The sequence below is a fragment of the Abrus precatorius genome, unplaced genomic scaffold, assembly GCF_003935025.1.
Source record: "Abrus precatorius isolate BTA unplaced genomic scaffold, Abrus_2018 Scaffold10, whole genome shotgun sequence".
Taxonomy (NCBI): domain Eukaryota; kingdom Viridiplantae; phylum Streptophyta; class Magnoliopsida; order Fabales; family Fabaceae; genus Abrus; species Abrus precatorius.
The window spans coordinates 4,173,724-4,195,983 of NW_020874292.1; the positions used below are offsets into that span (position 1 = coordinate 4,173,724).

The 22,260-nt window shown below is 33.1% G+C and overlaps 1 protein-coding gene across 3 annotated transcripts; it reads right to left on the reverse strand.

Annotated features, from left to right (window-relative positions):
• Positions 1-5,499: 5,499 nt before the first annotated feature.
• LOC113874484 (probable beta-1,4-xylosyltransferase IRX10L) lies at positions 5,500-9,854 on the reverse strand. 3 transcript variants are annotated; one of them, XM_027512720.1, is made up of 5 exons: positions 9,262-9,740; positions 7,634-7,840; positions 7,056-7,444; positions 6,650-6,891; positions 5,500-6,350 (listed from the first exon to the last, which is right to left on the reverse strand). In XM_027512720.1, the coding sequence occupies exons 3-5, from the start codon at positions 7,323-7,325 to the stop codon at positions 5,837-5,839; spliced, it is 1,026 nt and encodes a 341-aa protein (XP_027368521.1). In that variant the 5' UTR covers positions 7,326-7,444; positions 7,634-7,840; positions 9,262-9,740; the 3' UTR covers positions 5,500-5,836. The 3 variants fall into 3 exon arrangements, with proteins under 3 accessions (XP_027368521.1, XP_027368510.1, XP_027368513.1); XM_027512712.1 differs by lacking the exon at positions 7,634-7,840 and having other exon boundaries at positions 5,837-6,350; positions 9,262-9,422; positions 9,514-9,747; XM_027512709.1 differs by lacking the exon at positions 7,634-7,840 and having other exon boundaries at positions 5,649-6,350; positions 9,262-9,854.
• Between the last annotated feature and the right edge of the window lie 12,406 nt (positions 9,855-22,260).

Sequence of the window (22,260 nt, forward strand, 5' to 3'; positions counted from 1 at the left end):
TTTAAATTGTATAATTTTTGTAAGGGTGAAGCAATTAAGCCTAGTTTAATTTTCATCACAAGGTAAATACACATCAATATTTTTCTTCTATCACCTGTTATATGTCAACACTTCTGTCAAATTGGATGGATATTCTTAAAATATTTTCTTAGAGGGCTTTTGATGTATTGAAGACCTAGAAGTTTAGCATTAATAGAAGTGGCCCAAGGTGATAGTATCACAGTGTTTGACGGCTTTTGTTCAGTCAGATGGCAAACGTCCTGCAAATAAAACTCGAAGTCACTTTTGTAATATTTCTGCTTTATTTTCAGTTTAACTTGTGAAAACATACTACTTAGCTACTGGAAAATGAACAGAAGGAATCAGATAGAACCATGCGAAAATTGAACTAAATAAACAAATGAAAGGCCAATGCAACCAAACATCCACTAAAATTTTGTTGTTCAAATTGAAGTTTAATACCAATTCCCGCGGCAGCTGCAATAGAAAGAAGCATAAGATTGTTGCAGTATATAAATAAGAAGTTCATAAAGACAGACTTCATTCATCTATCATTGTGAGAATAATAAAGGGTGAAGAGATGAAAGAAAACCCGCAATGCAATGACAACAGATACGCACGCAAATCCTGACAATTCTAGAAGTAAGATGCTGTTGATTAGGATGAAGTAAGAGGTAACCGGAGAAAAAAACTGACTTTTCAAAGAAAAAGGATTGCAGAGTGGTCACAGGCCAACATTGTCAGTGAGGCTAATGAAGGTGGGGGACCTTGCAGTAGCAGTGTTAAGGCCATTTCTGTTTCCCTTTGCTCTTCCTATGTAACGCAGTTGACAGATACTGAGTTAATTGAGTGAGAGTGAAAAAGAGAGACAAGAAGATAAGAAAATACTTGTGAAACATAAGGTCACTCTGTAAATGTGTAAGTGCAATTGATTTGTGTCTCAAGTCCAGGTAGATAGCATGTCATTCAATTTTATCTTATTTGAACTAAGAAGTATCAATGCATTTCTGCTATAGCCCCACACTTTAGAATATGTAGTAACCATTAGGTACTAGCAAATTAAGAGTAACATTTTTCAATTCCTTTCTTGTCCCCTATGTTGTCGAGAGGTTCTGAAGACTAGATAATCTAATTGTTCTTCCGAAATTCAGCTTATGAAATACTCTTGTGCTTGAGCATTGTGAAATCTTGTGAGTTGTGACTATTTCACGTTAAGTTTCGTTATTTGAACATCTAAAAGTTAACACCATATATAATACTGTATATGTTTATCTTTTATCTCTTTTAGTTTTGATATTTTTTGTATACATGCATCTAAAAGTACTTCACAAAATCAAAAGGACACCAAAAGATGTGCTTGCAAAATAGTTAAATCGGGATTTAAGCTGTGAATCATTGGGATTTAAGTTGGGAATCATGAAACCTGATTTTTAAATTGTGAATTGAATTGTATCATAAATCGCAAGATCAATAATTTAAAACATAAATATAAGATTATTGTAACATAAAAGAAAATCAAAATAGTGTATAGCTAATAATGTGACATATTCTTAAAAGCAAGTTAAAATTCAAATAATAAGTTTGTCCCGTTAACAAAAATAAATCATACGCTACCGTCTAAAATCGTAATTTAGCTCTATGATTCACGCGATTCTGGAACGATTCTGGACGAAATTGATACTCTCCTATGATCCATATCTTTGAATTAAGGAATTGAATGGAATTGGTATTATCGTTTCACGAATCGTACAATACTAACTACCATGATTCTAACCTTAATGGCTAAAAATAGTTAAATGCATGTCAATTGCACAAATTCCTTCAAAATTAGCGATAACAAGTAGAATTATCTTCTTGTGGGTGTGAAAATTGGCTGCCAATATCTCTCTTCCTGTGATTTAAAACTTTCCAAAAGAATTTGTTAGATGTAAGTTTGTAGTGATTATATTATTCATCAACAGTCTGGGATAGACATAAATAAGCCAAAGCAAGATATTATTATTATGATGATGATGATGATATGAGGCAATATGATACAGTTTGCGTGCTTAAGTTCTAAGGCTATTGCAGTACTAATGCCATGCCGCATATGCATACAGTGCCATTGAAGAAATTTGCCAAATCTGCTTGCTGAGAGTTACAATTATTAATATGAAAGGTAGGACAGCCAAAAAGGTACTTGGTTTAGCCTTGTTTTGCAGGCATTTAAGCACCTAATCAAATCAAAGCATTCTGTGTAAGTTTCCGGGGCTGCATTGTAAATCCAATATTCTTGCTTCAATGGTTCTAGAAATAATAACATGATCCATTAGTACAATCACACATAAGGGTTATTGAAATGCTAGTATTAAGTTAAAGGCAAATGTTATTATTCTTAACGGATCGGCTAAAAATTAAAAAACAAAATTTTTTTATTAGTGTTATTAATGCATTCTCTATATAGTTTTTAATAATTTTTTATTTTAAATAATTTTAATTAGTGCTTAGCATTAGTGAATAAAACTTGAAAAAAAAGGTACTGAAAGGCAGCTGAGATGTTCCATGATCCGAAAACTTATAGTAAAGCAGTTAGGCTAAGCCTGCTTGAGCACTGCTGCCTAAAATGTGTGTAACATTTTCGGGGAAAAGAAAATTAAAGAAATGTTTTGCTGCTCAGATTCTCTTCCATAGCTAAATTTTTTTTCCTACATTTTTCAATTACAGTCGCTACACTTATATTATTTTTTTATTTTAGTCGTTACATATAAAAATTTTACATTTTGATTCTTATATAAAATATTATTTATATATTAGTCCCTGTTATGTAAACATTTTGATTCTTATATAAAATATTATTTATATATTAGTCCCTGTTATGTAAGAATAAAAATAGGTTAAATTTTATATAAATAAGTCTGACTTATTTAATGATTTTGAAATTTAAATTTGACCTATTATTAATCACAGACTTTTTATTAAGTCTGACCTTTTTAAAAGCATGCTTAATCTTATTAGTGTTTTCGTACTAAAAAAAGTTACATATAATATAATATAAATAAGTGCATAAAAAGATATGGATGAGATGAAATGAAATGAACCAGCCATAGACATACTTAATTGAGACCATGTAAATGTAAATCAACATTGTGCATATAAGATATACGCAAAAGATTCTAACAAGTAAGGCTTTCTTTTGTAGAAAGTGTGTAGTTGATACACTTTTTAACTCCAATGAAAAAATTAGTATTTTTAATTTAAAATTTTATTTATTTTAAAATTTAATTTATTTAATATATTATTATGTTATAATTTTTATATAAAATTATTTAATATATTAATATAAATTTTATGAGTTTTAAATAAGCTATTTTAATAGACATATAATTTTTCTTAAGTTTAAGTCTAACTTATTTAATTAATTAAAATTTTTAAAAAATCTAAATTAAGCTTATTAATTAAATAGGATAGGTCGGGCTAGACTTTAAAAATGTTAAATTGTAACTCTGCCGAACAACTTTACCTATTTTCATCTCTATTACTATAAAAAATTTAGTCCTATACTTATTAATGTTTCTATTTTAGTTTTTATAACTATACTTCATTTTAGTCCATACATATAAAAAATCTATATTTTAATTTTTATATATTGTATATTATTTTATGTTGTGATCCATGTTAACACCGTTACAACTTAAAATAATATGAACTAATTTGTAGAAAAATTATACAGACTAAAATGTAGAATAAAGATAATTCAAGTAAATCATGTCTCATTAATGACTAAAAATATTAAATTTTTAAAAATTAAAGATTAAAATAATATTTTGAGAGTTAAAAAATTATAGAAACTAAAAGTATAACTAAGCTAATAATAAAAAATTTTGACAGACAAATAAAATTTTGGCAAGAGTAATTGTGAGGCTTATTATTAAAAATTCCATTATTTTCAGTTTTTTAATCAAAATATTTTTTTGAAAAATTAAATAAAAAATTTAACAGATAATTATTTCCTATATAAAATAAATACTAATAAAAAATTTAAGTAAAATTACTCTTTTCGTCTCTTAACTTTAAGGTAAAATTTTTTATACTTTAATTTTTTTATTATTTATTTTAGTCCTCTAACTTTTAAAATAGTTTTAAACATGTCTTTTTCCATGAAAGTTTTATTGTGTGTCACACAGTACTGTGTTACTGTTCATGATCTTCCTTCTTAGAATTCTAACCTGGTTTCCAGTAACTTTTCTTCTTTCTTCTTCCTTTTATCGTCATCTCCTTATACTCAAAACTCTATTTTCTTGCCACTAACACTAAACACTCATCTCGAAATCCCAAATCATAAACAAATTAACTTTCTAAATACTCATTTTTCATCTTTGGTGGTATGTGTTTATTTTTATATTATGTTTTATGCTTCTGGAACACACAGTATTTTTGCTAATGAAAGTTTGAGAGGTTAGGGTAGTATGAAAAATTAATAAAATAAAAAATGAGAATGTGTGTTCAAATTTACCAGAAATAGAAAATGTGTATTAGAAAATTAAATTATTTATGATTTGAGATTTGAGGATAAGTATTTGTTATTAATAGTAAGAAGATGAAATTTTGAGTATAAGAAGATGAAGATGAAAGAGAAAAAGAAGAAGAAAAAGTGCTAAAAACCAGATCAGAGTTCTAAAGAAGAAGACGATAAACAGTAATATATAGTACACATAGTACAAAACAACAAAACTTCCTAATAAATTTAGAGTTTTTAATAAAAAAGGATATGTGTTTAAAACTTTTTTAAAAGTTAAAGAATTAAAATAAACCAAAAGAATGTTTGAGAATGAAAGTAAATTTTATGTTAATGGAAGAAAAGATTAATTTTATCAAAAATTTAATATGCAAAAGAAAAATCAAATTAGGAAATTTTTTTTTTTTCTAAATAGTCTGTGCCCCGCATTTTTTGGACGGCTAGGACTTTATAGCATAGATGGGTCACAGATAGGACACACGAATAAATTTAAAATCTACTAATTACGATATTCGAAATATTTCATCAAAGAAAGGAAAGACAAACGCCAAAAACAATGAACCGTGTTGAAACTTGAAACTCCATTGCCAGCCATGGCAATGGGACCACCCTTACCAACCATAGAATAAACAACAATGATATTATCACCGAACCCGTAACTTTCCTTTCAAAAGAATCAATATCCTTATACAGAAGTGAAGATTGATCATGAGAATGAAAACAAAGTTTACCAATGCATTAAACCTTGTTGTTATTATAGTCACATGATAGGTACATTCAAATTATTATTCCAACAAGAATAACTCATTATAAAGTTAACTACTATCATCAGAAAAGGCAAACCTAAACAAAAAACTTACAATGTATCAACTTCATTAATATCAGCCTTAAAATTGATTTTAAACATCTAAAAGTAATAAAATTTTATTAAAACAATTATAACATCAAAACATAAAAATATAATAAATATTTTTTCCAATTAAAAATCAGTCCTAAAAATTGATGTTAAACGTTTTTCATGATGTATTAATGACATCATGATTCATGATCTTGATTTCCATTGTGTGGGAGCAAGGTTACTAACTATAATATGCAGTAAACATCGACAGGGACTTCTAAAGAAGAGGGGAGGAAAAAAAAGTGTATATCATATGAGCAATAAAGCTGAAAAATGGATATTAAATGATCTAATGAATGGTCTGAAAAAAAAAGATATATCAAAATTTACAATGTCAACAAAACCCAACAGCATCTCCATTACCAACCCCATCTATGAACACTTGGGAGTATAGAGAAAGATATGTAAAGAATCCTAATTGCCTCAGAAAACTGGTGCAAATGTTACCAAGGTTTAAGGTCACCCACAGGGCCAGCAGTCCAATTCAAGACCTTCTGCCCAGGTTTCAAGAAAATGCTCTTATCGTGCGGCAACTTGCGTGCAAGACCGTTTAAAACTTGATGGAAAGCATCTCCTGGTTGTGCAGGTTGTGGGAACAACATAGCTTGCTTCATGGAAGGGTTGGCAAGCAATCTCTGCTTCCTTAAGATAACTTCTGGTGGGATAGATGTGAGTATAGTGTCTAACTGAGGTACATCCTTCTCATCAACAAACACACCTATCTCTTCCCATGGGATTGCATCAGCAAATGGAAGAACAATATCATCTGCAATGATTACTGGGATGCAACCAAATATCACAGCTTCAACTAGTCTTGGGCTCCATGGTGCCCACCCAAGTGGACACAAACAGAACACGGCTCTTTGCATGTCCTCGTAGTATGTGGTTGGATGTTCTGTGGAAATGTCAAACAGTGGATTGTCCTTGAAATTCTCCCATACTGCTGCTCTTGCACCTCTGTGAGATATGCCATAATGCAGTCAGTTTGGCTATCAGGAACTCAGGATCATTTATTGTTCTATGTTTCATTATGGAAGCAAACTTCACATGTACTTATATTACTTGGTTTTCAAGCAGAATGTTAGAAATAACCAATTATGTCAAGAATATAGTTAATCTAATTATGCTTGACTGGGGTCAATAACTACTTAATACCATAATTATATAAATTTTGAGTTTAGTGTTCTGCTTGCATTTTCAATAAAAGGATGCAAATGTCTTATGAAGACGTGCTACAAAATAAATGAAAAACCTACCTTGCATAGTAGCCACCTTCAGGGTCATTTCCAACATCATAAAACAGTCCTCGGAAGTAAACAAAAATGGATCTGGGAGTATTTTCAGGAATTAGATGTGCATGCATTTTCTGTGGTGGAGCATATGGAGGAATGGTGATTGAGCCATCTTTCAAGCACACATGATTCCTTTGTCCAAATGTTTGAACCAGGGTAGCACGCTGTAGCAAATGAAGAATTCCTCTTTCAATTGCTTTCTCTTCCTGGAACAAAATAACATGATAAAAGTGCATGTTAAAACATCCATGTACAATTTTAACAGTGGAATCCTAGGTGCTTCTCACCAAACATCAAATAATTAGTTTAAATGCTTAAGTAGAACTAATAGTGATATAAAAAACAAAATTAAAATCGTATATTAACGTACTTGATAATGGAAGCAGGCCCCAAAATCATGAGGGGTGACAAAGAAATGATCTGCCCCTTCTGTCCTGTTCCAATAAGGCCAGTTTGAAGAAATAAGCTGTATGGCACTTCTCATCATTCGTGGTGACTTGAAAGGTAAAGGGAGGCCATTTGGTGTCAAGTCACAGGTGGTGTATACAGGGGTATAAAACCAATCAGCTTCTTCAGGATTAAGGGTTCGAACAGGGCTAGATAAGAGAAACCGGTGCATAAAGATCTCAGCAGCAAACATATGAGTGAGGCATCTGGGGTCCTTCTGCAGAATTTTTTTATTATACTTGCTTGGAAGTTCATAAACAAAAACCTTCAACCTTCCCACCGGATCATCTTCCAACACATCACCGGCACTTCCTACAATTGGTTCAACCGCATGTTTAGTAGTCTCATTTTTTATCTAACTATAATATACTGACTTTGAAATAAACTTGACCACAGAGAATTCAGAGACATGGATTTGACCCCAATTTATTTCCCAAGTCCTGAATCAGAATTGCTTAATGTAAGTCATTGAAAAAATAACAGAGAAGACTACTTACTAACCCTTTCACTTCCAAGCAACAACTAATGGAGTATAAGACTTTGTTTGTGTTTATGTATTATTAGAGTTTCATATAAAAACTCCTCTTTTACCATCACTCCCATTCCAGCTGCTTCCTCAGTGAATCTTAATCCAACATATGATACTTTCCACAATTTGTATACCATTATGGTGAGTTGATTTTTAATGCCTTCATAACATTTAAGTACCTATACAGTAAGGGAGCAGCATCTATATTCAGTGATACCAAATGCATATAGAACATTCATTTTTCCCTTAGCTGGCTGCAAGAAAAGCAGTATGGTATTATAAAGCAAGTTTTACTTCATTCACCTCTAACCTTAATGATAAAGAATGCTCAAAAGATGGCATCACTTCAATAATAATTTAAAACAACAACGAATCATGCCTCTTTTTCATATCAAGTAATAGTTCTATGTACCAGAGCCCTAACCATCGGGACTGATACAAGACTCATGTTGACCCGACCTTTTTGATTACAAATTTCTTAGCAACCTCAGCACACCTGATCTCTGAGACTGGTAATGAAACCTGTACCTTTAAAGTCTCAAGAGCATCCGAAGTCACTCAACTGACCTGGAAACAATGAGCCCTACTATGCAATATCTTTAAAGTTTCCGCTACATAAATATCTATTATTTTTCCAACCTCTTATGATGATTGCTAGCCTTTGATGCTAAGGTACTTTAAAATTGACACTCCCCAAACCACATTCTTAACAAACTTAAGAAATCAACAAATTTAAAATTTCGGATGCATCCTATTCTGGACCATTGGATGTTTGTTATGAATGAAGAAAACATTAACAGAAAACTCAATATCAAACTAATTGATATTTCCTCCACCTCATCCTTGCCAGGGCAAGACTTAGAAGAAGTGAAAAAGGTCATCAAGGACTGTCAGTCCAAATAACCCCACCAAAGTGAAAATTGACTAACACGACCCTAAATTGATTAATTGCCCCTTTCAATGAATTTCTTCCTCAAATCCTTTGATAAATTTCAAATATATAGCTTATTGCATCTGGCCCCGGACCCTTATGCAGAAGACAAGCAACTGTTCTAGCATTGCTATATATATTACAACAGAATCAGCTACACAACATCAGTCCCTAAAATGTACTATGCTACAAGTGCGTCCACCCTCAAAATATTGAACCAGAACAATTTTAGGACACAGAAACTAGAGATCTAAAAGGCAGGTTTGACAATTTTAAGAATAAGTAACTACACGCAATGCTTAGGAACCAACATCCTGCAATTCAAATGGTGAACGGAAGAATAACATCTCCAACAAAAAACAAGTCAACAACTTATGCAAAACACATATTTCCCGAATAAATCCCAAACCATAGTAGATCTTATCATCTTAACTAAATCCATACTTATGACGTACCACGGAAAACCATCACAAGAAATAGTCAAACCAATGCGACAACTAACCGGAAAGAAATTCATCACAATTGAAATCCGAGACCCAAAAAATCAATAGAACATTACCAAACCAATCAAATCAAGAGAACTTATGATATGGCGAGCTAAACAAGAATCTGATGAAAAAAGTTGACAAGAAAATTAAAAACAAAAAATTGAACTTTGAATAAACTCACCTGAAATTCTCTCAGTAGGTTGATGTCGACCGAGTTCCACCGCACCAATTGAAGAAACAAAAGCAGCACAAAGAAGGGCGACGAAACCCCACTTAAGAAAAATCATTTTTTGGCGAACCCCAGAAACACTTTGATCCAAGGAACCTCAGTGATGGCTGCAACTGCAAATGGAAAGAACTAAGATTATAAGGAAAAAGAAAGTCAATAATGGTCAGCGGAAGAAGGTGAGGGTGGTGATGGTTAAGACGTCACAAGAGAAAGTAGTTGTGAGAGATTTCTTAGGAGTGGGGCTTCACAGACTCATCTTCTGGAAGAAAGGGAAATGGGTTCTTCCCAGCAACAACGAGAGAGACAGGTAAGAATATTTGAGAGTGGATTTGCTTTGAAGAAAAAGGGACCAACTACGAAGGAAACAATGGTTTATTGTTGAAGACGAGGAAGAAGGTGGTTTTGCGAATTTTGTGGTATTCTTTATGTGCGGTTTGATGAAAGGTCCATCTCAGAATACCATATAGGCACCAAAACCCAACTACGTCACGCTGTTGAGTTCAAGTTCAACCATCTTTTCCCTTTTAACTGTATCAACTGTGTATTTTGAACCCGTGTCAAAGCCATGCCGTATAATCCAAGCAGCACGACATTCTTACTACTACTTCTGAAATTTACTTACACGACCATATTACCTGCTTCAACTCAACTCTACGTAATTAAAAAAATTAATGCTAACCAGCGATGTGGGCAATGATTACAAAATTAAAATAAAAAGTTTTTTTTATTTAAAAATATTATTAATACAAGAAAACACCTTTTTCTAAGTTGACGTGAGTAATTGATCGATTATAATAAGAAGATTGAGAACAAAGAAAACACATCATCCAGAACACTAAAGGAATAAGAAAGAACTATGAAGTGCTATGGAGTCTTGATTTGAATGTAACTAGGGATTAAGAGTTATATTTTTTAAAACTTATTTCATTTCTTCTTTTTAAACATTTGTTTGTTTGTTTGTTTATTTGTTCCTATTTTTGTTGTTTGAACTTGAAAATAACAAGGAAACGAGAACAATATTCACCTATTGCTTGTGATGAATCTTGCACTTTTATTTTCTAAATGATTTATTGCTTATTTTTTTAATTGTTATTACCCTTTCATAGAATGTCTGATGAGAACCATGTCTAGTTGGGGAATAACAACATAACATTACTACTGCATATGAAGTGAAAAGTCTTTTATATTATCTATTTGCTGTAATACCTTAAATTTAATTTTTAAAATAAATAAATTTTATAATAAATGAAAATAGCTAAATATTTTTATTCAATTAGTTTCTGCTTTTAATAAAGTTTTTTAAAATAAAGATGAATTACAAGTTTGAATTAAATTAATACTACATGACTAATTTAAATACATCAATTTTTCAAAATAAATTTCTAAATCTTATAGCAGTTTCATTCATCTTTTCACTAAGTCCGATACTGATCGTCTTGATCACCTGAAAATAAATGTGAGGGTGAGTACTTTACACTATCACGTATAAAAACTCACCTTGCACACTTCTACATATTTCCTAACATAATTTAAATCATTCATCAACAAACATAAAGTAGTAATTTCAATATATCATTCTCATTCATACACAGGTGCGCTCACTACACCATCAAACAATTTACACTCACGTGCGCTCACTACATGCTAGCCACGCTCACTGTGGCATTGTGATCACAGATTCTTGATGTCCTCAACCTCAAGTACTTACTCAGTTCACACCATGGATAGTCGCCAGATAGTTTGAAGAGAGGAATGGGAAATAAATTTTTCAAACCTTAAACCCCTCAAATACCCTTTTGGTTGCAACACTCTCACTACAACAAGCCATCTCTCCCATCACTGCTGCAACACCCCATCTCACTATAACAAAAATCTCAGATGAAACTGCATTCTGGTTTTTACATAATCTCGCTACAGCGAGACCCTCTCGCTACAGCGAGACCCTCTCGCTACAGTGAGACTGTAACCTAGAAATGCACCCCTCTCTGTTGCCTTCTCGCCACAGTGAGAAGCCTTTCGCTACAGCGAGAACACAAGAGAATCATCCATTTCTTCCAAGAACTTCTCGCTACGCGAGGATCCTCTCGTTACAGCGAGAACGGCACAAATCCATGCTCTACACCCAGGGCCTTCTTGCTACAGCCAAAATCTATGTGCTACAGCGAGAACATCCCTATAACACACACTTAGCCTATATTTCTAATCCAACCACAAGTCCACATTCATCTTTTAATCGTGCTATACAAACGTACGCATATTTATACATTGCACATATTCACACTAGCTTATCACACAATCAAATGCACATTCAAACATCAATTTACACATATATATTAATAATCAAACAATATTACAAAATTTGGGGCGTTACATTTATTATGTTATGTCTCTATGAATGTTTGTTAAGTATGTTGTAAATATGTGATATATTATAATATATGATGTAGTGAAGATAGGATATTCTATTATTTTTTTAAAACTGAGAGTATCATGTGCTCTTATTCTCTTGTGATTGTATAAATGTGATATTGTAGTATGATATGAAGTAATAGCAATGCTTTTACTTTGAATATGAATATGTGATATGGCTATTATGTGAATGAATGTGTATATATTTGATATCATGTTATGATATATGATGTAATATATGTGTATTTCGTGATTTTTTTTCTATTATTTATTATATTCTTATTTCTTTGTAAATATTTGATATTAAGTACTAATAGTTATTAACTTAATTGAATGATCTAAACTTCACTTTAATTGAATTATGTAAACTATCAATATTTGTAATAATAGTTAAACTTTAATGTAATTCAACATAGAAATGATATAAACTTTAATTGAATGAATATAAACTTTAATACATAAAATTTGTCTCCTCTAAGAACTGTCACAAATGCCACTAAATTTGCACCTACACTAGTAACAAGGGAAAACCATCTCAATAGTTAACCGTAGTTGCAAATGAAGTAATAAGTTGTAATAACTCTTCTTTTGAAACATGCAAAGAAAACAAAAGCAAATGCTAATGATGTAACACCCCAAATTCTCGCTTTATATTTCTTAAAATTTAAATTTATAATTTTTTAATTTAGTTTATATCTCTCTTAATGCATGTTAGTGATTAAAATTTTGTCCAAAACATTTGAGAGATTTTTCATTCCAAGAATTTTCATATGTCAAATTTTATTCTTTTCTCCCATGTAACCTCGGTCTCCACTTCTAGTAATTCATGAAATGTGGCAATTGTCATTTCTTTGAGCTGCACGTGAATTCTTCCTCACTCTCCACTCACGGCACCTTAATATTTGATGGCTAAGACACATACGCATGTACACGCTTAGCATACACTAAATTTTTTTTATAAAAATAAAAATAAATAAAACAGAATAGCTAAAATAGAAAAGACAAAAATAAATAAAATAAAATTAAACTTAAATAAAATAATAACTGCTCAAATTAATTAAATATGAAATTTTCTTATTATTAGAAAAAATAATCCTTAACAAAGGCGCCAAAAACTTGTTCATGAGAAAGCGTACCCATTAAAAAATAATAAAGGATTCTATAAGAAGTTCCTAAAATATCATCCTATAATCATTATTTTCAATTATCAAGAATTTTTTAATTTAACTGTTTATATTTAAAGGATGCGAAAGTAAATAAAAGAAGAATTTAAATATAAAACTAAATGAAAAAATAAAATAGCGCAACCACTAACAATAAAATTAATTGAGAAGAACCTAAGGCGTATGATTTTACCTTTACACTTCTCTATGTTCACTGTTATATTAATTCCAATTTTAGTTTTTTTATGATTGTCAATCACTCATACTAAATCCATTAACACCCAATGGTCATGCAATGTTAACAGTCTTTTATCTAAACTATCACCCTCAATAATCATGCAAGATAAAAGATAGAGAAAGCATAAAGAGTTTATCAGCTTAATAACGGTTGAAAGAAAAAAACTAAATTTAGTCCACCTAATCTTTTGTATCATTTTACCTTATAGATCCATTAACTATATGTGGTACGGTCGCTTACAATATAATTAATTATGATCCGTTCAAGAGTTGTCAATTCTAACATACAAATATGATGTAATAGGATAAATACTAATCAAGAACGGAAACAAGAAATTATCATAAATTATAAAAATTTTATAGAGTCATGGAAAGAATCTACCATAGCCCTAGTTATGGATTTAACTAAACATAATATAAAAGAAAACTAAAATAATACAAAATAAATCCATAATTATTCAAAAATTAAATGTAAACTAGACGAGTCTCCAATGGAGAAGAGAGCTCTTGATCCCAAGATGCGCTCCTAAAGCTTGTAGTCGTTAGTTACTGGCTAAAACTAAATTTGAGGATGTGAAAAATATGTATAAAAGGCATGAAAAGTATAATATCAAACGGATGCCTAAGTGGCTGTAGCTAAGGTCTCTTTAATAGAGTTTGAAAATCCTAAAATTTCTTCAATGTTTGACTTCTTGCAGTCACGATTATGCAAGATCATCAGCACGGTTGTGCATATGGCTTGAAGTACCTCTGTGCTGATTGCTAAGGTATGGTCATATTGACTGCTGTGAAGCCTTATTTTCCAACCAATTTGAGCTCAAAATACGCCAAAAACCTAATTGTGGCTTCTTATATTAATATGCACAATAATTATAGAAATTAGTATAAAAACTTGATAAAATAATAGTCATAAATAAATATATAAACTATAAAAACATGTCAAAATATAGACTTATCAAAAGGTCTATTGAGTAGATTACATAAGGCATTGATTAGGTGTCAATTACCTACCCAAATTCTATTTGATGAATTTTATGTTTTGAAATTGTAGAAGGGTAGATAACAAAACCTTCCCTAAATCAAAAAGAAATTTACTAGTTTTATAAGGTAAAATCTATATAAATCTAATTAAAGAATAAACATAACAATTTTTTTACTATAAACTACTATTCACTAGTAGACTAATAGAATTGAGCCTTAAAAAATTGGGATAATAAGTAGATTTATAACCTAATTGAAGTAATTTTTTTAAAGTATTTTAAATTTTTATTTATTGATGAAAAGTGTATTGAAACTAGTTAAATTATCCACTTTCTTATCCTAAAAATTGACATTAACTATTTGGATAGTTTAAGTATAGAAGTTTCTATTTAGTAGTTTAAGATATATGTATGCGGACATCTTAAATTTTATTTCACACTACGCCAGAATGGAGATCTAAGAGCAGTTCTGTTTTAAATTAGATAACGTTTAGAACTGCTCTAAAATCTTGCGCTATCTGATGTGTTATATTTAAGAGAGCGGTTAAACGACCGCTCTCAAAGTTAAGATTGGAGAGCGATTTCATGCAGAATTGCTCTCCAAAATATAGGTGTAAGATTAGAGAACGGTTTCACGTGGAACCGCTCTCCAAAGTATAAATGTAGACTGCGAATTTGAAATTGATTTCTTTTAGAGTTTTTTGCTGTAAAGTAAAATTAATTTATTATTACGTTTAAATCAAAATTTAGAATTGATTTCTTTGTGAGTTTTCTTCATTTTTATCACAAATCAAAATTGAATCTTGAGTTTATACGTTTGGTGTTAACCAAACAGTCTACATCTACATGAACCAAACAGAAAAAAAAGAACAAATTAGTAGGATGATTTTTAACGTTAACACAGAGAAAAAAGAAAGAAAGAGAGAATGAATGTGTTTACGGTGAAAAATGACAGTTTTTAAACAAATAATCCAAAGATCAATCTGGGGACTGAATTAGGTCCTCTTTGGGTTCTTTTAAGTGTGTTGTTAATGTGATGCTCAAATTAACGGCGTAAAAAGAGTATTAAGCAAAAATAGGGAATAGTAAACGTGCATAATTGAACCAAACGTTAAAGTTTTTACAGAAATGTAGCAAGCAGGAACTTAATAGCGTACAAAGACATAAGCAACAAGAACTGAAATTAAAATGCAAAAAGGTAAATGTGGGAATGTAAAGGTGCGTGAATGTAAACGTACGACTCCTAGGGATGAACAACAACGACCGTAATGTCTCCTTGTAGCTGGTGTCTGGCGCGGTGCAAGGTTTTAGCGTCTCAGAGAGTTTAGGTGCGGTGTCTGAGTGCAAAAAGTCGTCCCTTGTAGAATGGCGCTTTGGGGTATTTATAGGCAAGAAGATCACCACCGTCCTCCTCCTTTTGCGGGTACTTCTTAGTAACTGCCTTCAACTGTTATGTCCATTATCCACGATTACTTGTGATCGTGTTGTCGGTAACTGCTAGTAACCGTTATCTCCCACGATCTTTTCTTTGCATAGTTGAACCTTTGCCTAGTGTTGGTAACTGCTAATAACTGCTTTTGCACTTAACCTTTCAAGTCAATTTTTCTGTCTTTCAAGTTATTCTAGGAGGGTTTTAGGAAGCTCATTTAGTTTATGGCCTTAGAATAATTTCTCCTTGCCTTCTCTTTTCGACTAATTCTGGGGTTTTAAGAGCTTGTCTTGATCTCATGGACTTAGAATATTTTCTTTGCTCATTTATGTTTTTCGAGCAATTCTAGAGGAAATCTGGAACTCAACCATGTTTGTGGACTTAGAATATTTTCTGACTACTTCCTGTTTTTCGAGCAGTTTTGGGTGTCAGCAACTTGGAAACTCCTCAAAACTCCTCGAAAAAGTCCTTAGTTTTGTGGACTTAGAATTTTTCTTGTTAGTCCTGCTTTTCGAACAGTTTTGGGTGTCAGGTTTATGAAATTTTTCTTATCCCAAATAGATACCCCCTAAAATATTAATATCTCAGGTTTATGAGATTTTAATATTTTTTTATTTTGATATTTAATTGAAAAATTTTCATTTTCTAATTTTCCTGCCATTTCTTATGGCATCTTTGCCACTTACCTGCTTTATGTTAGGCACGTCGTCCAAAGTCGGCGCATTAAATGCAGGTACTGCCTGACAGTTACCGAAAATGTCCCATTATTGAGACGTGCTCCGTTCTGTTGGGGATTTAAGTCAATTTTTGATCGAAAAGACACCCCACTATCTCTTCATCTTCCCACTAAGTGCCAAAATACTCTGGACTTGGGCTCTTGTATGGGCCTTGCATGAAGTTGAGAGACTAGTATAAAAGGTGGAATTACCTTCTCATTTTTTACGCTTTCATTTTTACTTTCCTCTCTAGAGCTCTGTTCTCTCTCTTCCGCCCTTTTTGTGTCGAGATCTCTTCTAGTTCTTTCCCCTCTTCCCTATTTCTCATCGAAATGGCCTCCAAGTCTAAGGTTCCTTTTGCCTTCTCCAATGCTGAACTCGTGCCTTTGGGTCATTTGAGCTACCTTTCTGAGCCACCTCTCGAGAAGGAGAAGTTGGCTATTTGGAAATCCCAGGTACTTATTCACTTTTCATTAGGCTCGAAATCTCATGCATTTTTAGGTCCTTTCTTACCCCAAAAATCTATCGAGTTTCCTTTTACTGATGGCATCTTGGCATTCTCTTCAAAATACGCCCAAAAAAATATTTCGAACAATGCCTCCTGTAACCAAAGACTTGTATTTGCCTTGGTTAGATAGAGTTGAGAGTGAAAAACAAGATAGCTGGAGGGCTATAGGAATTTATGATGTCATTCCATTGTTTAGGTAAAATCTATCTTACAACTTTCCTATGATCATGAGTTCTCTTTACTTCTGGGATCGAGCAACTAGCTCTTTCCATGTGCCTTTTGGTATGATTTCCCCAACTCTCTTCGATGTTGCAGCCATTCTTGGGCTTAGATCAACTGGTCCTTCATTTCGACCAGATTCTTATCCAAAAAATCATGATGTGACCCCTAATTTCCAAAAACTTTCTTATCAACTCTTCATAACCTTGAATATGAATCGAGATGGTCCTATTACTGATGAAGAACACGTTGCTTTTCTGATGTTTTGGCTTTTTGCCTATGTTTTTTGTTCGAGATCGCTTCAAGTGCCAAAGACACTGCTCACTTTGGCCCAATTATTGCACAAAGAGTCTTCGATATGCCTTGGGAAGCTTATCCTAGGGAACTTGTATGAGAACATAAATGAAGCAGTAGCTTCATTTAGGTCTAATTATTTTCCTTTAGTCATTAGTGGGCCCTTTTGGCTGCTTCAGCTCCGGTTGGATGCTATTTTTGAAGAGAAATTACAAGCTCTGAACCACCCAATATCTCTCGAGAGATTAAGGGTTTTTGTTTAACTTTTTTGACTACAGATGTAGCCAAAAAACACTATTGTAATGCTTTTAGGCAATATTTCATCGTTTTCTTATCTCTTCAATCTTTCACTCCTCAACTTGCCCCTTTTTCTGCTCGAAAAATAGGGCCAATTTGGTTTAAATGCCCTTTTCCTTCGAGAACTCTGAGTGCCCAATCTGAGGTTTTAATGACATGGAGACAATTTCTTTCATGTCAACTTCTTTTTTGTAGTTTCACCCCGAGGCCTTATCAAGTGGTTACTTATCAACCAAACCTTGTAGCTCGACAATTTGGCCTCAGCCAATTAGTGCCTATGTTTATGTTGGATGAGTCCAGCCGTGGAGTCTTAGAAAATGCTCGAAATAGCATTGAAGATCTAAATGAGGCCATAAGCTTTTTTCGCAAGCGTAGGCCTGAGATTTCATCTTTTGAATTCAAGCTATCGCTCTATTGTACCTATGCTTTCTAGAGTTGGTGGTCCAATTACTATAATCATCACGAAATTTCTGTCGAAGCGTGCAACCAGAAGATGACTTCTGCTTTTTCTGTGTTTCAGAAAGGGGATCCAAAGGCCAAGACGAGAGGTACGCACATTCGAGAAATTCAGTCTTTTGAGCAATTTTTTAAAGTTCTTTACTTACCAAAGAGAATATCTCAAACCATTTTTGAAGCTGCCCTTTCTTTAAGAGAGAAAACAAAAGAAAGAGTAAATAAATATAAGGATTTTCATCCTTTTGACCAGTTCATAGAAGATATTCTTTTCAAAAAAATTTGACCAACTTTTCCACCTTTGCCAAACTGTAATTTTGCTCTGGCCTTGCCCATAATTTCACCTAAATGGGTCGATTTACCTTCGACTTTTTTGAACGAATTATCCCCTCCTCGAAGTAAAATAACAGCTTCGAGATTTTCTTTTAAAACTTATCCTTACCCTCTTCACCTTGATATTTGAGATGTGAGAATCCTTACAAAGTTTAAAGATGGTAAGGTTTACCCTGCTTTCTTCTCGAAATACCTTTCGTATTTTCATTTGATTTTTTAACTTTTTGATCACTTTTTTGCAGCTCTTCCAACGGAACCTTTTGTTGGTCGATATGACCAAGAAGATTGGGAAGAGGATGAGCCTCAGAAAAAACAAAAATCTACTCAAAAAGGTTCTTCTTCAACAACCCTAAAAAAGGGTTCTTCGTCTACACCCCAAGCTGCCTCTAGGGTGTCTAAGGTAAACATTTGTTTTGGGGTTAATTTCACTTTGCTTTTGTCGAAATGCTTATCACTTGTGAACTTTTCCCTCTTGTTATAGGCTCTGCCAAATCCAAAATTTCAGTCGAAATGGCTATTTCAACACCTACGCAGCCAACTCCTGATCAACCTTCAGCTCCATCAGCGGAGGTAAGTATTTTGTGCTTTCTTCGAGTAAAAATTCTATTTTTTGAGCAATATCTTAACCCTTTCTTTTGTAACAGGTTTCAATTGATGACACTCCAAGTGTCAATTCTCCTCCTAAGGTTCAAAAGGAACCAAAAAAACGCTTAACCCCCATCCCTAAGGAGTCTAAAAAAAGCTCGAAAAAGAACCGTGAAGCTGTTTCCCAAAACTTGGTGCAGGGGAATGAAGTAACTTCCTCTTCAAGTTCTGGGACTTTGAGCTCTTCTTCAGATGCTTCTTCGAGCTCATCTAGCTCGAGTTCTAAAGATCAAGCTCAAATAGAGCAAGCTTCTGAGGTAAGGCGTGATTTTACTCGAAATCTGTTCTTTGTAATGTGAATTTTCTAACTTCTTTTCTCTAGGTGCCCCTCACATCTCAACTAACACCTCCTTTGGGTTCACCCGAGGTTGATGTTGTCACATATCAATCAGAAGAGGAGAGGCCCTTGCATGAAGAAAATATTACTGAAAAAGGAAATCAAGTCCCTGAAGACCCGCAAATTTCTGTCGAAGGTACTCCTCATCTCGAAGTTGCACCACCAGAATCATCCATCAACGCTGAAATGAACTTGGATGATTTTAATGTCATGGTGGAAGAAGATCCAGAGGGGGCCATTGACAAGATTTTAGCTGGTACCTTCACATTTTCTTCTTCCTCTTGAACTCCTTCTGGGTCACACTTTGAAGTCTCCAAGCCCACTGAATCAACCGATAAACTGATCAAAGAGCTGAGATCTTTGGTCTTTGATGCACCAATGATGAAGAACCTTCCAACTGACAAGGGTTTGGTTGCCAAGATCAAAGACTTGCTCTCCTCGTTGAAAGCTCAACTTCCTACATTTCCTGAAGGGCGCCAACGTTTCGAGTCTCTTTTTATCGATTCTCTAGCCATTATAGACCAAACTGCTATGGTTGGTTCTATGCAAAATCAGGCTCGAGCGGTGCAGGACTCTACTTCTAATAAATTGAAAGAGGCTCGAATTGGACTGGTCAAGCTAAAGGAATTGGCCACCAATGCTGATATAAAGCAGAAAGAGGTTGATGCCAGAATCGCTGATATAGAGAAACAACTTGAAAGAGCTCGAAAGGAGTCAAAGATGCTGAAAAAAGCTGGTGTGGCTTGTGAAAAGAAAAGAAAGTTTTTTATAGAAAATGTGAAGACCCTGACCATCGAGAGAGCTCAAGCTATGGAGGATATTTCGAGCCTGGATGCACAATGCACGGCTCTTGAAACCAGATATCAAAATTTGAGAGCCATTTACACGGAAATGCGCTTAAAGCCTCCTTTTTTATTTTTTGTGTATTTTTCTTTGAATTCTAGTAGTTAGGCCTTTTGTAAATATGATGAATCCACTTTTTATTATATTTTTACTTACCTTTTTGGTGCTCCTTGATAGAAAAAAATGGACTTAGATAATGCAAATAATATAGAAATCACATTTTGAGTAAATATCATAGGTTTATTAATTTTTGGTTAATTTGCATTTAATTACATAGATATAGATTGCAATTTTAATTGTCTTGATAATTTTGAAGAGTCCCCAAGTTAATTTTGAGAAATCTTGGCCCTTGGATAAAAGTTGCCACCAAAGTAGCCACTTTCAGGAGCAAAAGTAGCAACTATAGCAAGTCTGGGCATTAAAGCTTCCAAAGTAGCTACTTTCAACCTTCATAGTAGCAACTCCAGAAAGCTCCAGGGACGCTATTTGAGAAGTAGTTTGTGCGTGGTCACTATTGTCTTTCATAGTGGCTATGCGCATCCAAAGTAGCCACTTTCAACCTTCATAGTAGCAACTCCAGAAAGCTCCATGACACCACTTTTGGAACCAATTTGCGCGTGATCACTATTGTCTTTCATAGTGGCTACGCACATCCAAAGTAGCTACTTTCAGCATGAAAAGTGGCAACTCCAAAGAATTGGCAAGCTTACGTAAATGAGCGTGTGGACACTTTCAAGGGCTAAAATGAACACTTTCAAAGGCAAAAGTGGACACTTTGCTGACATGTCCTCCACTATAAATAGATTTTAGGAATTAGGGTACGGGGACTTGAACATTTATTTTTCTTGGTTTCTCTTTGCCAAATTATGACATTTTCTTTCCAGAGCTTTGGAGCCTTGGGTGACAGTCAGGGGTCCATTATAGGTTTTAATTTTCAATTTCCCTTTGATTCTCATTGAGTTTACATTAATGTTGCTTATGTTTCTGCATTTCTTTCTTTTATTTGTGAAGCCCATCCATATGGAGGGCTAAATTCTCTTGTAATACCTAGTTAACTCATATGGTTCTTGAATTCTTGGGTTTAATGGCAATATTACTCTTTCTTTCCTTGGATTTATTAACCCCAATCTCTGAATGAAATGAAATTTACATGAGGAGAACATTGCTTAATGAACCCTAAATTACCAAAACGAAATTCTAATCCAAAATTGCTTAATTTTGATTAATCTTTAAGATTGTTTAATCTTAGGGATAGAGATTGGAGCCCATTAAGATGCTTAATTTAAATTGGGATGCTAAAGTTAATTTATGTTTGATAAATTAACATAATTCAAGGGAAAATAGGGGATTATTGAATCATTTGAAAGAATAGCGATAGAACTCATTGATTGACTAAGGATTACTCTCCTTAATTGATTGAATTTCACTAGTTTACATTTTGCTCTTGATTAAAATCTGGAAATTGACAAACTTCCCCCTAATTTACTTGCTTTAAATTCTATGTTTACACTTGTTCAATGTATATTCCCAACCAAAAATTCCTTGGAGACGACCTAGGACAACACCCTAGTACTACATTCATTTCTTTGCATATTTGATGAGAATTAACGACAATCTTTGTGCATAATGATCAGCGAAATTCGTTTCATCAAAATACTCAAATTTTGAATGAAATTTATTCATTTGACCTTTCATTGCTCGAATTACCTTTGCTTATTTCAATCAGGTTATTTTTACTTTATGCATTTCTGGTTTATATGGTTTTAAGTATTTACCGTTAATCGACATGACTCGACTATTAGTTCTAAGTTCTTGAATTGAATACGCGTTATTTGAAAACACATTTTCAATCTCGAAGGGGCCTTCCCAATTGGGCGACCACTTTCCAAATTTTCTTGATTTTTTGTCGATCGGTAAAATTACTTTCCACACTAATTCACCAGCATTAAAAAACTTGTCTCGTACCTTTTTGTTGTATGACCTCGAAATTCTTTCTTTTTGTCGAATCATTTTTTCTAAGGCACTTAAACGAATTTCATCTAAGGCATTTAATTCATCGAACAGTAAGGCCCAATATTCTTCACTTGG

What these genes read in the sequence shown, in the direction of transcription:
- LOC113874484 (XM_027512709.1), bottom strand. Translation starts at nt 9,367, where the DNA reads ATGATTTTTCTTAAGTGGGGTTTCGTCGCCCTTCTTTGTGCTGCTTTT. An exon ending in ACCTACTGAGAGAATTTCAG is followed by an intron (nt 7,445 to 9,261) that starts GTGAGTTTATTC and finishes AACCAATTGTAG; the next exon opens with GAAGTGCCGGTGATGTGTTG. An exon ending in GGGCCTGCTTCCATTATCAA is followed by an intron (nt 6,892 to 7,055) that starts GTACGTTAATAT and finishes ATTTTGTTCCAG; the next exon opens with GAAGAGAAAGCAATTGAAAG.